The sequence below is a fragment of the Sus scrofa genome, chromosome 3 (genome assembly GCF_000003025.6).
Source record: "Sus scrofa isolate TJ Tabasco breed Duroc chromosome 3, Sscrofa11.1, whole genome shotgun sequence".
Taxonomy (NCBI): domain Eukaryota; kingdom Metazoa; phylum Chordata; class Mammalia; order Artiodactyla; family Suidae; genus Sus; species Sus scrofa.
Window position 1 is genome coordinate 73,556,060 of NC_010445.4, and position 15,238 is coordinate 73,571,297.

The 15,238-nt window shown below is 46.3% G+C and overlaps 1 protein-coding gene across 8 annotated transcripts in view; it reads right to left on the minus strand.

Annotated features, from left to right (window-relative positions):
• The window catches only part of ARHGAP25 (Rho GTPase activating protein 25), a 93,437-nt gene continuing 78,700 nt past the window's right edge, over nucleotides 502-15,238 (minus strand). For 5 of the 8 annotated variants that reach the window (XM_021087416.1, XM_013996089.2, XM_013996088.2 and 2 more), the window contains 5 exons: nucleotides 12,831-12,904; nucleotides 10,928-11,049; nucleotides 9,657-9,853; nucleotides 5,949-6,484; nucleotides 502-2,452 (listed from right to left, as the gene is read on the minus strand). In XM_021087416.1, coding sequence (XP_020943075.1) covers nucleotides 2,245-2,452; nucleotides 5,949-6,484; nucleotides 9,657-9,853; nucleotides 10,928-11,049; nucleotides 12,831-12,904 — 1,137 coding nt within the window. In that variant the 3' untranslated portion in view covers nucleotides 502-2,244. The remainder of the gene's footprint in view (nucleotides 2,453-5,948; nucleotides 6,485-9,656; nucleotides 9,854-10,927; nucleotides 11,050-12,830; nucleotides 12,905-15,238) is intronic. The other 3 variants (XM_013996090.2, XM_013996091.2, XM_003125069.6) reach the window with 2 other exon arrangements.

Sequence of the window (15,238 nt, forward strand, 5' to 3'; positions counted from 1 at the left end):
CAGTCACGGGTCCTCTTCATAGAAAGGGTGACAAAGGAGCAGGTAGTGGCAGCTTGGGCCGGACAGTTCCCTCCTGCTTGTGAAGATGAATTGACACCCCAGCTTCCGAAACTGGAAGGTCACTCTGTTATCTTGAGGTCCTGGCAGGAGGCGTGGAACAAGAGGCATTGCCTGACCAGGTAGGGGGCTTGGGGTTCCAATGAGAGCCTTACACGCAGCCCAAGCTCTCTCTCCCAGGCCCAGCAAGGTCCTAAAACACAGACCCCCAAACAAACAGGCCTCAGGACTTCCTCTTTGTGCCTTCAAACAAGGGTTCCCCTTTGGAACTGCAGAGCCGGCTACTTCCGTACTCAAGTCTCTATTAGCATCCGAAGGGTGAACACGAGGAGCCCTTGGGAGGACACGGCGCCCACTCCTGGCAGAGCTGCAGACACTCATCAGAGCACATTCAGTGTCAGGAAGCATTTCTACGTTTGCTACCCTGTAACTGAAAAGCAAAGCCCAGGATATCAAATATTTTATTGCTCTATTTAATAAAGTTCTACATCAGTCTCCCCGCCTCCCAATCTTCTGTCAGCAGACCCCAGCAAGGATGCTCTCGATGTCATCCTTGTCCTCTGTCAGTCTGGTCCTCAGGGGGCTGAAGGTGGGCAGAACAGGACTGAGAAACACAGATTCCCATCCCCCAACCCCAGTCCATCCATCCTCTTCGCCGTGTGAGTAAAACCTCATGGCCGAGGGCAGGGGCCAATAAGCAGGGTGAAGGAAACACAGCAGATGAGCAAAAAGGAGAAAACAAAGGGAGGAAAAAAAAAGGAGTAACAGAAGAGACACAGATGCTGGGAAAGCCTAAACTCTCACTGTGGTGACTAGAGTTTCCAAACCACTGATTTAGCAGCGTGGCTTCAAGAGCTCAAGGAAATTTATGGGAGCGATGGGACCAAATACATATAACATTGGTACAGGTATCACCTGCTGGGAAACTGGGCCGGAGGTCTCCAGACCTGAAAGCACACTTGAGAATATCTCCTTGTATTGGTTTGTATCTCCTCATCGATCAATTTCTGTCCTGCGTATGTTTTATGATATATAATTTATAAATAAATAAATATACCTAGTTTGGGCGGGTGTATGCTCAAATATTTTCTGTTGAGGGGGTACATGGTCAAAAGAGCTTGGAGACCACCTAACTAGAACGACAACAGAAACCACTAAAGACTCCCCCATGCTACCTAGCCAGCCTGGGGCCTCACCGGGGCCTCTGCCAGCCTGGCTTAACGTGGAAGGAAAAGTCAGCTTTTGGCTGGAAAAGCTCATCTCCCAGCTTTTCTCTAGTGCCTCAGGGGCCTTTACAGGGTAAAATCAACTGCATTTTGGTGAAGCAGAAACCAAAGTTATTGTTCGGAGCCACACCCCCAAGCAGCCTCTAAGGAAGTCCCATCACAGCGGGCCCGCCCTTTGCCACTGTGGCTTTTGAAAGGCAAGTGGGGTTGGAAGGTGGCCTGTGCCTTGTTCATCAGGCAGGGAAGCCTTTTACTCTCCTAGAAGAGTTGTATGGATTACCAACAGCCCTGCTGCTGCTGCTTTTTTTTTTTTTTTTCCCTTTATTTGAATACAATTTTCTAGTTGATGCTGCTTTCATAAATACAGTTTATTGTTTGCTTTGTCTTCATCTAACACTAATTTTGACTTTTCAACCCTGGAGCATGTGCATCATGGTGGGGGTGGCAGAATAGGGTCGTGGCTTCAGCAGGTGCCCAGAACACAGCGCACCACGGCCAACTCAAGAGCTGGCTATCCTTTCCTACCACTGTGTCTCAGAGACACCGGAGGCCATCTGACTAGGTGGGTGGTTCCACACTGGAAACAAAGAGCGAATGCCTCAGTCTAGCCTCGATTGGGGGCAGCCTGTTGCCTGAGTCCTGGCCTGTGGCCTGGGTCAAAGTCTCCAGTAGATACAACCATCCAGCCATGGGAGGTGCCTTTGCACTCAGCCCAAGACCAGGGGGAAGCATGCAGTCCTTTCTAATACAGCCCCAGGGGCTCAGAGAGGTCCATTCAAGTTTCCGGTCACTCAGCCTCCTGCAAACTCCACTGATTTATTTCCTGGGAAATGTGATGTTTCCCCCCACACGTCCTCTGCCTCTTAAGGAAGTCACGCTGCTACCCAGTCCTCAGGTAGCACTGAGAAAGGGAGCAGTGCTGGGTCTTTGCAGGGCGGTCCCCCTGGTGCTCCTGGGACCCTCAAGCGTTGGTCTTGGGCTCCTTCATCGACCGGACAAATTCCTTGACTTCCTCTTCCAAGGCCTTGTTCCTCCTCTCCACGTCCTCCAGGGAGCGCTCCACGTTGCGGAGGCTGATTTCCAAGGCTGCAGACTTCTTCTTCTCCTTCTCCAGTTCCTCATTGAGCCTCACCACCTTAGTCCAGACATCGTAATTTTCCTTCTCAAGGCTGCAAGGAAGGAAAGAAAAGAATGAAAGCACAGGGCGTGACCACTAGATGCTCCCCCCAGCCTTGCCCACAACCTCCTCTGTCCGTTTTACCTTCTGCATCACAAGACCCATCTCCAACCTGTGCCTCTGCGTACGGCCCACCCCCAACAGGGGGACTTTTCCAGTAAACCCGAATGCCCAGAGCCTGTCCAAGGCCCTCTTTTTTCACTTAGCATCCATCCAGTACCATCTCTCCTGTTGTTTTTCAGGCCGTTTTATGGTTTGTTTATCTCTTCTTTTTATGGCTGCATTTGTGGCATATGGAAATTCCCAAGCTGGAAGTCGCATCCTTAACCCCACTGAGCAAGACCAGGGACCGAACCCACAGCCTCAGAGAGACAGCGTTGGGTTCTTAACCCACTGAGCCACAATGGGAACTCCTCATTTGATGTTTTATACGTTCCACCACACCATAAAGTCTTTGAATGAAGAGACCACCTCTAATATCTGTACCCCAAAGCACCTTGCTTCTGTCCTGCTGAGGGGAGATGTTGACTGATGACGGAACCCCATCCAGATCCCAGCACTTGTGCCTGCAGGCACATTCTCATCCTGCTTTAGTGTGGAGCACAGACCAGCACCTTCTCTAATGAAGGCTCCTGGGATCCAGGTTTGGAGAAAGACAGGGCACTGCCTACTGGGAGCAAGGGTTCCGCCCATCCCACCCTGGCATCTGAATCCTACTCCAAGTGTAGGATCTGTTGGATTCCTAAGTTTCCAGGCCTTTCCCTGTTACTGACCAACTCCCTAGTCTAGTCTCAGGTGTCCCTCTGTCCCCCTCCCCAGGCTAAGCTGAATTAACTTTTAGGAATCAGTACATGGGCCAGGTTTCAGCCAAAGGAGGGAATTTCAGGCCTGTGAGGAGACTGTGATTGGAAAGTTGCTTCACATTTCATTCTGTGAGGTGCTGCCTCTCTGCTACCCTACTCCTTTTTTTTTTTTTTTTTTTTTTAGGGCCACACCCACGGCATATGGAGGTTCCCAGGCTAGGGGTCAAATCGGAGCCGTAGCCACCGGCCTATAGCCACAGCAATGCTGGATCCAAACCGCGTCTGCAACCTACACCACAGCTCACAGCAATGCCAGATCCTCAACCCACTGAGCAAGGCCAGGGACTGAACCCGCAACCTCATCATTCCAAGTCGGATTCGTTAACCACCGCGCCACTATGGGAACTCCTGCCCTGCTCATTTTATATGGAGACTGAGCTCCCCTTTGAGCCTATCCCCGGCTTCTGTCTGTCATCAATGGCCTTGGCCCTACACATAATAGCCTCTCTTTGGAGTCTTGCCTACCCCTGCCTATTCCTTCTTAAAGCCAAATTCGTCTCATTCCTCTGGACTTCCATGCACTGCAAATTTAGTTTTCTTCTCTGAGCTCTCCACATCCCTCTCATTTAGTGGAAGTCTCAAGAGAGACACCAAGCTGGATCCTGACCACCACCTCCAACAGAGGGGTGAGATATGAGTGGGCTCAGGAGGCTGGCTGATCCAGGTTCAAATCCCAGCCCCACCCACGATTAGTTGTGCAACTTCCGCAAACCTGTTTATACTCTGGGAGCCTTTCTGCTGTGAGATGGGGCTATTACCTATGTCATGGGACGCTTGAGGGGATTATATGAGAAGGCGTACCTGAAGCACGAAGCTTGGAATAGGGACTGAAGCCTGTTCAATCCCCTCCACCCCCGCAGGGTAGGGTGGGAGCTGGGGAGCTCCCCGCCCTTCGACAGTGCATTCAGAAGACATTGTTCCCTCACCAGGAGTGGCCGTCTGGGCATCAGCCAGTTCTCCCCCATTCTGTCAAGTTGGGCATCTTCCCTGGGGCTGCCTTGTCACCACAAAGCTGTGTCACTGGCAAGACATTGCCCAAGCCCAAGAGTCTGCAAACAATTGATTCCTGGTTCTTAAACAAAACAGCTACATGATGCTTCTAGACAGGCAGCCCCCTGTTGGGAATAATGGCTCGGGCGCAGTCTTCCTTTCATGCACCTGAGTCTCGATGGGCTGAAAAGTACCCACAGTTGGAAAACAGGTTCACATTTTACTCCTTTTTGATTAGCATCAGTGTGGGCAAACCTGGATTGAGGTTTCCTCTCAGGAAAAAAATAAGTGGCATGAAAAAAATTTCAAGGAAATAGTTTATCTCCTCAAGCAAACAGATTGTGTCCGAGCAGCTTAGGGATTTGGGTGAAATGGTGGCTGCTGCTTCTGTTTTGCTCCTCTCCGAGTCCTGGGCAGCCAGTGACCCTGATCTGGGGAAGCTTCAGTCAGGTCCGGGCTGCTCAGAAGCTCCACCTCTTAGGCTTTCGGGTGGCTGACCAGGCCTCCTGCATCCTCTGCTCCCTCCCAGCCATCACTCCCCTGTCCCAGCCACCACCACTCTTCCTGGGCCAGGCCCCTTCCTTCCATGGCCTCTGCACTTTGGTTCTCTGCCCGGCCTGCTTTCCTCACCCCTTCCCCCAAACCCCAGGAGGACCTCCCTGGGTCCCTCCTCTCCTGCAGGCCTTTGATTGAATGTCACCTTCTCAGTGAGGCCTTCCCCAACCCAATCAGCCTATTTAACATCGGAGCCCCTGTCGTGATGAACCCCCCCAACTTCCTGCCCTGCTTTACTTTTCTCTATAGCATTTCCTACCATCAGACAAAACACGGGTTTTAATTACCTATCTGTATGGTCCGTCTGTTCCCCCTAGAAGGAACAGTCTAGAAGCAAAGGGAATTTTGGTGTGTTTTGTTTAGTGCTGTTTTCCAACAGCTGGGATGGGATGGGGTCTGGCACACAGTAGGTGCTCAAGAAATATTTGTAGAGTTGACAAATGACATTCATATGAAAAACTTCAAAAGCTCCTCTTCATCTATTAAGGCATGTGGACGCTTAAAGACCCACTATCTGGAAAAAGCTGATTGAGCTACTTAAGCTACATACTAAACTTTTCAAGAATTTAATCTGAAGCTTAGAGTTTTCACTAATTTATGCATCTCCTCATTCCCTTTACCCTGTTTCTTTTTTAGGCCCAACTGCTGTAGATACTTTATTCTACAAATTAAAGTTTTGTAATGTCATTTCCTTGGCAGAGGAGAACAATCCCTACCGCTTTTTTTGGCTGCATTTGTGGCATGAGATTGAAGCCACACCACAGCAGTAACAATGCCAGATCTTTAACCTTCTGCACCACCAAGAGACTCCTCCTTTGCTTTTAAGATGTAAGTTGAGTGGCTGCCCAGGGCCCTCTGCAGGTAATTTTTTTTTTTTTTTTTTTTAGGGCCACACCTGCAGCATATGGAAGTTCTCAGGCTAGGGGTCAAATCGGAGCTGCAGCTGCTGGCCTACACCACAGCTTACGGCAATGCTGGATCCTTTACCTACTGAGCAAGGCCAGGGATCAAACCCGCATCCTCATGGACACTAGTCAGTTTTGTAGCCTGCTGAGCCGCAATGGGAACTCTGTGACTTACTTTTTAATCTGTTCCTCATACATTTGCTTCTGTGTTTGTATTTCCTTTCGCAGCTCCTGGACCAACATCCTCTGAAAAGATTCGAGTTCCTCTTCTCCAGAGTTCTTTTTCCCAGGCCTGGCTTCGGAGTTTGGGCTGCCGGGAGCATCTCTCTTGGAGTCATAGGCCTGGGGGGACAGTGCATCTGCTTTGTCCCCAGGGGACCCAGGCTGGACAGGGACATTATCATAGGTGGAAGTCCGCTGGGTGTCGAAAAACTGTGGCACACCTTGAGACATCGTTCTCCTGTGCCCTTCCCCTGCCTTCGCCTCCGAAGATGGTGAGCAGAACTCATTTTTAATGACCTCCGTTTTGCAGCTGTTGGCACCTTGCAAAGCTGATGTCAAGAAGCATTTCCGGTTAGGGAGCGTCTGAGTCCTTTTTCGGGATTGCATCTTCCAATCTCCTGGTTTTTCCTTGGACGCTTTGATACTGTCTTCTAGACACCCATCATTTGGCCGTTGTCCAGTAGGACTGGTTGCGTCGGAGTCGCTGGTCTAGGAAAAAATGGCCACAGATGTTACATGGGTTTTACCCATATGTGTCATGTTCCCAAGGTAAGGATTAGGAAAGTATCTCCTGGCTGCACCCATGAAATTCTAGAAAACCATCTCTTCCCTTGTCACATTAGTTGATTATCTGTGTGGCTTTTTTTTTTTTTTTTTTGGCTTTTATTTTTTTGGCTTTTTAGGACCGCACCCGCAGCATATGGAGGTTCCCAGGCTAGGGGTCTAATCGGAGCTACAGCTGCCAGCCGACACCACAGCCACAGCAACGCCAGATCCAAGCTGTGTCTGCAACCTACACCACAGCTCACGGCAACGCCGGATGCCTAACCCACTGAGTGAGGCCAGGGATTGAACCCACAACCTCATGGTTCCTAGTCAGATTCGTTTCCACTGTGCCAAACGGGAACTCCTGTGTGGCATTTTTCAGAAGGATATTGCACTTGAAGGAACTCATGCTCTGGAAGTGAAATGTTGACTAAAATCAACTGCTTACAGTAAGGGCCCCAAAATAGTTTTTTTTTACATAATCTTAGAATGCAGAGGCTTTCCTATGACCAAAGTCCAGAAGCCAGAAAAGAAAAGTCTGATAAATTCAACCCACATGGATTTCTATGATTCCCCCCCAAATTAAAAATAAAACAGTGATCACCAAATGCTAAATCAAAAAGAAGTGACAAAGTGACAAAAATATTTGCAATGCATATCACAGACAACAGGCTACTCTCCCTAATATACAAAAATCATAAAAACTGTATAGAAAAAGACCAAAAACCAATATAACTACAGGCAAAGAACAAGATTAGGGAGTTCACGGAAGAAAAATGCAGCTAGCCCTTACACATAAGAAAAAATGTTAGGACTCTCTTGTAACAGGAGAAAGTCACATTAAGATTAAATTACTGGAATTCCCAACTTGGCGCAGTGGAAATGAATCTGACTAGGAACCATGAGGTTGCAGGTTTAATCCCTGGCCTTGCTCAGTGGGTTAAGGATCCGGTGTGCCGTAAGCTGTGGTGTAGGTCACAGACACAGCTCAGATCTGGCATTGCTGTGGCTGTGGCTGGCAGCTGTAGCTCTGATTAGACCCCTAGCCTGGGAACTTCCATATGCCATGGGTGAGGCCCTGAAAAAAAACAGACAAAAAAAAAAAAAAAAAAAGATTTAAATTACTGAAATACCAGTTCTTACCTATCAGATGGGCAACCCCCCCAAACTCTGACAACACACTCTGCAGGTAAAACTGTAGGGAAATAGGTAATTTTATGCATTGCTGATGGAAGTACAAAATGGCACAACCTCTATTTAACAAGTTTAATCAGAATTACATATTATAGATCTATTGACTCTCTAACTCAGCAATTCCACTTCTGGGAATTTGTCTCAGACATATATCTGCTTGAACACGAAATGAATCATGGTCAGCGTAATTCATTGCATCCTTGTTTGTGGTACAAAGGAATAAAAATAACCTGTTCATCTATAGGGGTCGGGTAAGTAGATCATGGTACAAGCACAGAATGAAACACCGCATCCCTGCCAAAAACCTGAGGTTATATGAAGTTGCTGGCTATGTACTGACATGAAAAGGTCTCCAGGATGCATAGAAAAATTAAACATTCAGAGTAGTGTGTGTGTGTGTGCATGTGTATGTGTGTATAGAGAGAGAGATAAAGTATGAGCATGTTGCACTTTGCATAAAAAGGAAGGTACATAACTAACAGTCATATCTGCTTATATTTGCATAAAGGAATACTGGAAGGATAGAAAGAAACTAATAGAGGCAGGGAAGAATAAGGTGGGGAGAGGTAGCAGAGGGAGCAGGAGTTCTAAACGCACATCTTTTTCTTTTGTTTTGACTTTTTGGAATCATATGTCTATATTTTAGATCAAATTAAAAAGAAAAACAGAAAGATTGAGCCCTCAATGTAAAATCAGAAAATCAGGCTGTCCATCTAATGCTTCTAGCTCATCGCCTGCTTTAGCAGCCCCACCTGGAGTCAGAAGGACGAGAGCCCTGCAACACACAGTAGATCTTAGTCCCACTCTTTACTCTTCGAGTGCCATCACCTTCGGCCAGCTGGTCAACCTCCCTGAACCTCAATGTCTCTGCCATGAAATGTGGATGATAAATTCTGCCCTACAGAGTAATGGTGAGGACTCCAGATCTATCTAAGTTCTCCAGCACAGTGCCTACCCATTACTGCTCACAGTGTTACAATAAATACAGAAACCTGTCAAATGAGCACAACAATGGCTACTCTAAAGGACGGCTAGGATGATTTAATTCTATGAAGTACAAATATTTGGAAACATTCATTTGATTTTAGAGTATTAGCAAGATGCACTGTGTCTAGACAGGCATCATCCATGAAAAATCACACCCACCACTACCTTTTTTTCAATTCTTTCTTAATCATCCTCAGGATTAACAGTACTGAAGGCAATTGACATTTGCTGGCCAACCGGAAATTTCAAATTCATTTCTTGGTTGCACGTGAAGAATCAAGCTGCTATAAAAAGTTCATATGTTCTTTTAAAAAAATTATCTCTATAAATACCTAAAAATATTTAAGCTTTGTAAATCAGTGGCCTCAAATAGTCTACATTTCAGAGCGTGCAGAGTTTTTTGACATTGTGAACGTGAGCCCCAACCCTTCAGTACAAACGAGGGGGTTGACATTGCTGAGACAGTTTATCAGGGAATGAGAAATATTCCACAAACACATCACATACTCTGAGAAAAGAATCACGTTTCATGGTTTAGCAGGAAACCAGTTCTCTCCAGACTTTCACCCGGAATTTTCAACAACTCTCCCTAAAACATTTACACCGTGGTGTATAATTTCCCTGTTGAACTTTCCTGGACTGCAGTCCAAAGGGTTTCCCTTATCGGGTGGGCTTCAGTGAGGACTGCCATTGCCTAGCCTTTGGGGGCATGGGCACACACGTCACTAACCCCACCTCCAGGATGCCAACTGAAACTAGATTTTGCAAGAGGCCAGGCTTTTAAGATGTGTTCAAATGGGTCTGTACAAGTTGTGCTCACTGCCACAGCATCACCCGGGACTCCCCACATTGTCACCCCAGAGCAGCTCTTACACAGAATGGGCTGGATTAAAGGAAGAGTTGCTTAGGAGGAGGAAAGCTTTCTGTACCTTACCATGTTATTAATGCTGTCTGTCCTAGAAATTGGAGGGTCCTCAGAGGCATCCCAGCCCACAGAGCTTCGTGCCACTGGAGGTTTCTTGGGGTCGTTTTTGGGGGCAGGAGGGGATAAGGGTGCATCCTTAGACTTGGGGAAGAGGACTTCATGGTCTCTGATCATCATGGTCATCACTCTTTGGATCTGAGGAGTCCCTGAAAGAAAAAAGAAAGAGGTTTGTAGTGCTGGACCATAGGGCCAGGGGCAGGCAGTCCTCAAGAGTGTCCATCCATGGGATGTCTCTAAACTTGGCTCTAGAACCACACAGCCCCAAAAGACCTCATTTTGCTCCTCAGAGGACCCTTTTCAATTGCTGGGAGTAGGGGACTGTGGTGAAAGGAATGGGATAGAATGATACAGGAGTGGCGTGAAAGAGGGTCATTTTCGGAGTTCCTGTAGTGGCTCAGTGGTTAACGAATCTGACTAGGAACCATGAGGTGGCAGGTTCGATCCCTGGCCTTGCTCAGTGGGTTAAGGATCCGGCGTTGCCGTGATCTGTGGTGTAGGTTGCAGACGCGGCTTGGATCCCATGTTGCTGTGCCTCTGGTGTAGGCCGGTGGCTACAGCTCTGATTCGACCCCTAGCCTGGGAACCTCCATATGCCATGGGAGCAGCCCTAGAAAAGGCAAAAAGACAAAAAAAAAAAAAAAAAAAGAGGGTCATTTTCAACCTATAATCCTCTGGATCGGTCTTTGATCAGGAAATAGGAAATATGGTAGGAAAGAACATGAAGACATCCTTCTCTCCTGATGTGGTCGTCACTATGACATATGATTTCTTACTGCACACAAAGCAAATGTGTGCCAGGCACACTGCCTTCCCCACCATAGCAGACACCATACTCTATGGAAAGACTCTTGTTCACCGAACAAAGACAGACCCTCTCAGAAGGCGCTTCAGCACAGCACTACAAGTAGCCCTTTTGTGAGGTGCCTTATAAAATCACACTCGTTTGCTCTCTCTGGCTAAGGATGTTTAGAAGTAATAGAAGACTAAGAAATTGGCTATTTCTGTGCTAGCTATCCTACTATGTGACAACTGGTAAATCGGTCTCTGCTCTGCCATGACTTGGAAAAGGGACATAATTGCTACCATGATTATTTCACAGGGCTATCTTACAGCTCGGACAAGACCATCGAGTGAAAATGCCTGGCGAGTTGCAGAGCAGTTTGGTGGTGGTGTCACTGTTACTTCCTCTGCACTTGCCTTCCCCACGGGACCAGCCGTACCTCTCATGATCACGGCAGGGTCTTCGACTTTTGACCTGATGAGATTCACACCAATTACAGTAGCCAGATTGTCCACACTCATCTTGTTAACTCCACAGTTCAGCTGGATTTCGTGGAGGAACCTGTGGACAGCCAGGAAATCCAAGAATAGGAAATAAGAAGTTGCCAGAAGGAAGCACTTTCAGGTACAAACCGAATCTTGGAGGTGGGTCCCAACTCTTTCCTTCTGGTCTCAGGAATGGAACCAGTCTGCACTGACTACAAGAATTGAGCTTAGCCCTGAAAGATTCAAGATTAAGGAAGAAGAGAGACAAAGCAGCCCAGCTGCTGTTGGTGACATTGGGGCCCGGGGTTGGTGAAGAGTCACTTTGCTAGGAGGCAGGGTCTGGTTCCTGGGGCTAAGAAAAGATAAGAAGAATCAAATGGGTGTTTGACGGCTCCTGATCTTGACATGATAGGTTTATTTCCCAGGCTCTAAGCACCTGTCCCAGATGAGTCTTCAGAGAAGGAAACTTTATCATGAGAAAGTCTCAGAAGTAGGAATTCATGGTGCCTCCTTTCTCTCATTCTCAGGTTACACCACCAAGCATCTTGAGTTCTCAGTGTGTGCTTAAAAATTAACAATGAATTTTTGCTGAAATTCTACCCATTTGAGGCATGAAGCTCTCAGATTCACTGTTTAAAAAAAAAAAAAAAGAAAGAAAACCTTGAAAATATCATTAAGGAATTTCTAAATACTCTCTCTAAAAACTATTTGTAAATGAATAGGCTGAAGCAACATAAAATTCCGAATACAGAGAAATTATCAAATAAGTGGTGGGGTATCCAGATGAGGAAACATTATGGGATATTATAGAAACATTTACAATCTTATTTTATGACATAGGAAAATGCTCACAGTACAGCATTTAGCCAAAAAAAGCAGGATACAATTATATATATAATTCTAATTTGGTATAAAATTTGTTTCCCTATATTCATATTGATGCATGCATAGGTCTAGCCTAGAGATAAAAACATTCAGAAGGAAACACACTCAAGTATTAATAGTGACTTTTGCTGGGCGAGGGGATTTGGGGTCATTTTAATTAATTTACAGTATTTTGTACTCTCCTGGTTTCCAAATCAAGCATGTATTTCTTTCATAATCTGGAATCTACAAAAGACTATTTTAAAAAATAAAGGTAAATTTCAGCAATATCTGGCATGGAGATCCAGCCTCCCAGCTCAGCTAGATGTGGATCAATCCACATGCTACATGTTACTACAGAGATGGCATCCAGCAGGTCCTCAGAAACGGAAATAAGAAAGGTGCCCTTGGAGTTTCCACTGTAGTACAGTGGGTTAAGAACTCAACTGCAGCAGTTCCAGTTGCTGCAGAGGTGCAGGTTAGATCCCTGGCATAGCACAGTGCGTTAAAGGATCTGGCGTTGCTACAGCTATAGCACAGGTTACAGCTGCCAGTCAGATTCAGTCCCTGGCCTGGATAACTCCATATGCTGTTATGGCCATTAAAAAAAAAAAAAAAAAAAAAAAAAAAAAGTGGCCTGGAATGAATGCCTCTGGATGCTACATTATGGTCCAGAGTTAGGAATATGGGAGATAACTCTAGAAATAGAATAAGGATTTGGGGTTCTGATGCATGTCCCAGGACTCTGGGCAGCTCTGGGACAGGCTTGTAGGAGGAAGCATGTTCATTTTATGTGCCCATCAGATTTTCAGGGGACCCTTTAAATAATCTTGTGGACACAGGAAACTACCTCAATGCTGCGTGAATAGAGCTGACCTTCCACAGGTTGGACCAGGATCTCTTGGGTTCATAGAGATACTCTTTCCTCCTCTAACAGAGGGCTTCTCTCTGGTGAGGCTGAAAACTGTGGTGTGGACACCAGAGCGCTCTTACCTGCAGATGTAGCTCAGGAGGCTATAGTTGTCTCGAGGAAGGATGGAGAGCTGCTTCACCAGCTCCTGCTGAGCCTGGGAAGAGATTTTGAACACCAGTAAATGAGCCTGCTCTCTTGCCGGCAATGGGACCCTGCAACCTAATTGGTGTATCTTTGCAGAAGCCACACATTGGCAATCACTCCTGTTCCTATAGTTTCGTGCACTTTTTTAAAGAAACTTTTCCTTTTAAAATAACTATAAACCCACAGGAAGTTGCAAAAATAGCATAGAGAGGCTCATTGTTTTGTACAGTATATTTTTTTATTTGTCTAAAAGTATACCCCTCTTCCCCAACTCCCTCTAAGGCAAGAACTGTTTGCAAACCACACTCACAATAATGGTTTGCCTGATGAATGCTAGAGATGTAACCCTCCAATAAAGAATTGTACCAGTGGGAGTTCCCTGGTGGTCTAGTAGTTAAGGACTTGGGTGTCACCGCTGTGACTCTGGTTCAATCCTTGGCTTAGGAACTTCCACATGCTGTGGGCATGACCAAAAAATAAAAAGAATTAGACTAGAACCAAACACCCCCAAGTCACTTTAAAATTATTGAGAGAAGGAGGATATTTTTGAGAACTCAGGCTTCAAGCAATATGGTTTTGCTGGGACACAGACCAACCTGAGGACAGGTGAGAGGTCCGAATATTCTAGGTCCATGAGAACCACGAAGATAGGAGATAGTTATACAAGGAAAGTGTGTGCCAGGAAGAGGAAGAACAGGGAGTTTTCTTTGTTCTTTTCACCTGTGGCCCTGTAGGGTGTATAAATCACGGTCTGCCACATCATGACTGCAAAAGGGCACCAGTGCACATGAGACACTCAGACCCTCCTCTAACCTGAGAAAATGCACCCCACAGCCTGTCAGCCTGCAGGTGGTTACTCGGTGCCACACCTCTGGATCTAGAACACCCGCTTCATACTGAGTCCCGCCTCTTCAATTAAGTCAAGTGAATTCATTGCCAAGATTGCCAGAGACTCACCCCTCCCAGCTACTGCCCCTGACACATTTTCACCTACGAGTGAGGTTGTGATCCCCCACCCTGTCCAGATGTGCATTAGATTAGAAACACTTCAATATGTCAGGATTGAGAAAAGTTGGGAGAAGTGGGTCTAAACCGAGGAAGTTCAGGGGCGAAGTTCAAGAGTGAGAGTCTCTCAGAATTGCATCCATGACCTCCTTCACTTTCTCTGAAGCAGTGAGACCAGATGCCACCTGTAACATTCATTGTTTCAGCCAGCTTTTAAACCTAATTCCATGAAATTGTATTCTTTTCGCAAAGGTGAGCTGATACACTATACAAAGGAGATTTTCCATCTCCTCTTCGAACCCACCCCAAATTCATGAATCACACACAAAATATCCTATACTAGATCATGCAACCTAACTGAGGGCTTGAAAAATAGCCACAGCAGCTCTAGTGTGTGAGCTGCCTCACTGTCACGCTTTTCCTTTCCTAATGTTGAAATATAAAGCCGCCTTTTTTCTTATGCCAGGGTCTACTCAGATCATGAGGCTCTTCTCTCTCCATCAGGACAGAAGTGGCTTTGCTTTGTTCCAGGGCTAGAGCACTATCTCTTCAATGATTTAAAAGAGAGATGGGGGAGAGAGAGAGCTTTTTCTGGATACTACAGAACAAATTCTAAAATAAATCGGAGAATAGGGAGTTCCCATCGTGGCGCAGTGGTTAACGAATCCGACTAGGAACCATGAGGTTGTGGGTTCGATCCCTGGCCTTGCTCAGTGGGTTAAGGATCCGGCGTTGCCGTGAGCTGTGGTGTAGGTTGCAGACATGGCTTGGATCCCAAGTTGCTGTGGCTCTAGCGTAGGCCGGTGGCTACAGCTCCGATTAGACCCCTAGCCTGGGAACCTCCATATGCCACGGGAGCGGCCCAAGAAGTGGCAAAAAGACAAAAAAAAAAAAAAAAAAAAAGCGGAGAATAAACCCCTAGAATCAATAATTGTAAAATGTCATTCACTTGTGACACATACCCCTTAGTCCTCAAAACAATCCTGCCATTATGAAATTTGCCTCAGCTTGTGCCATCCAATAGCCACTTGTTGCACATGTCTCTTTAAGTACAAATTTTTAAATAATAAAATAAAATCAGAAATGTGATTCCTCAGTTGCACCAACCACATTTCCAGTCCCTAGTGGCCATGTATGGCTGGTGGTTACCACACTGGATACTGCAGTTATGTTACAGTTCCATCATTACAGAAAGTTCTCTTGGTCTAAGTAAATAAACTGAGTCTCAAAGAAGACGCATCATTGGCTAAACGGCAAGATCAAAGTTAAATTCACTGCCAGTTTTTTCCATGCACCACTTTGCCAGAGAAAGCTTTTAACACAGTAGTGCTAAACACTA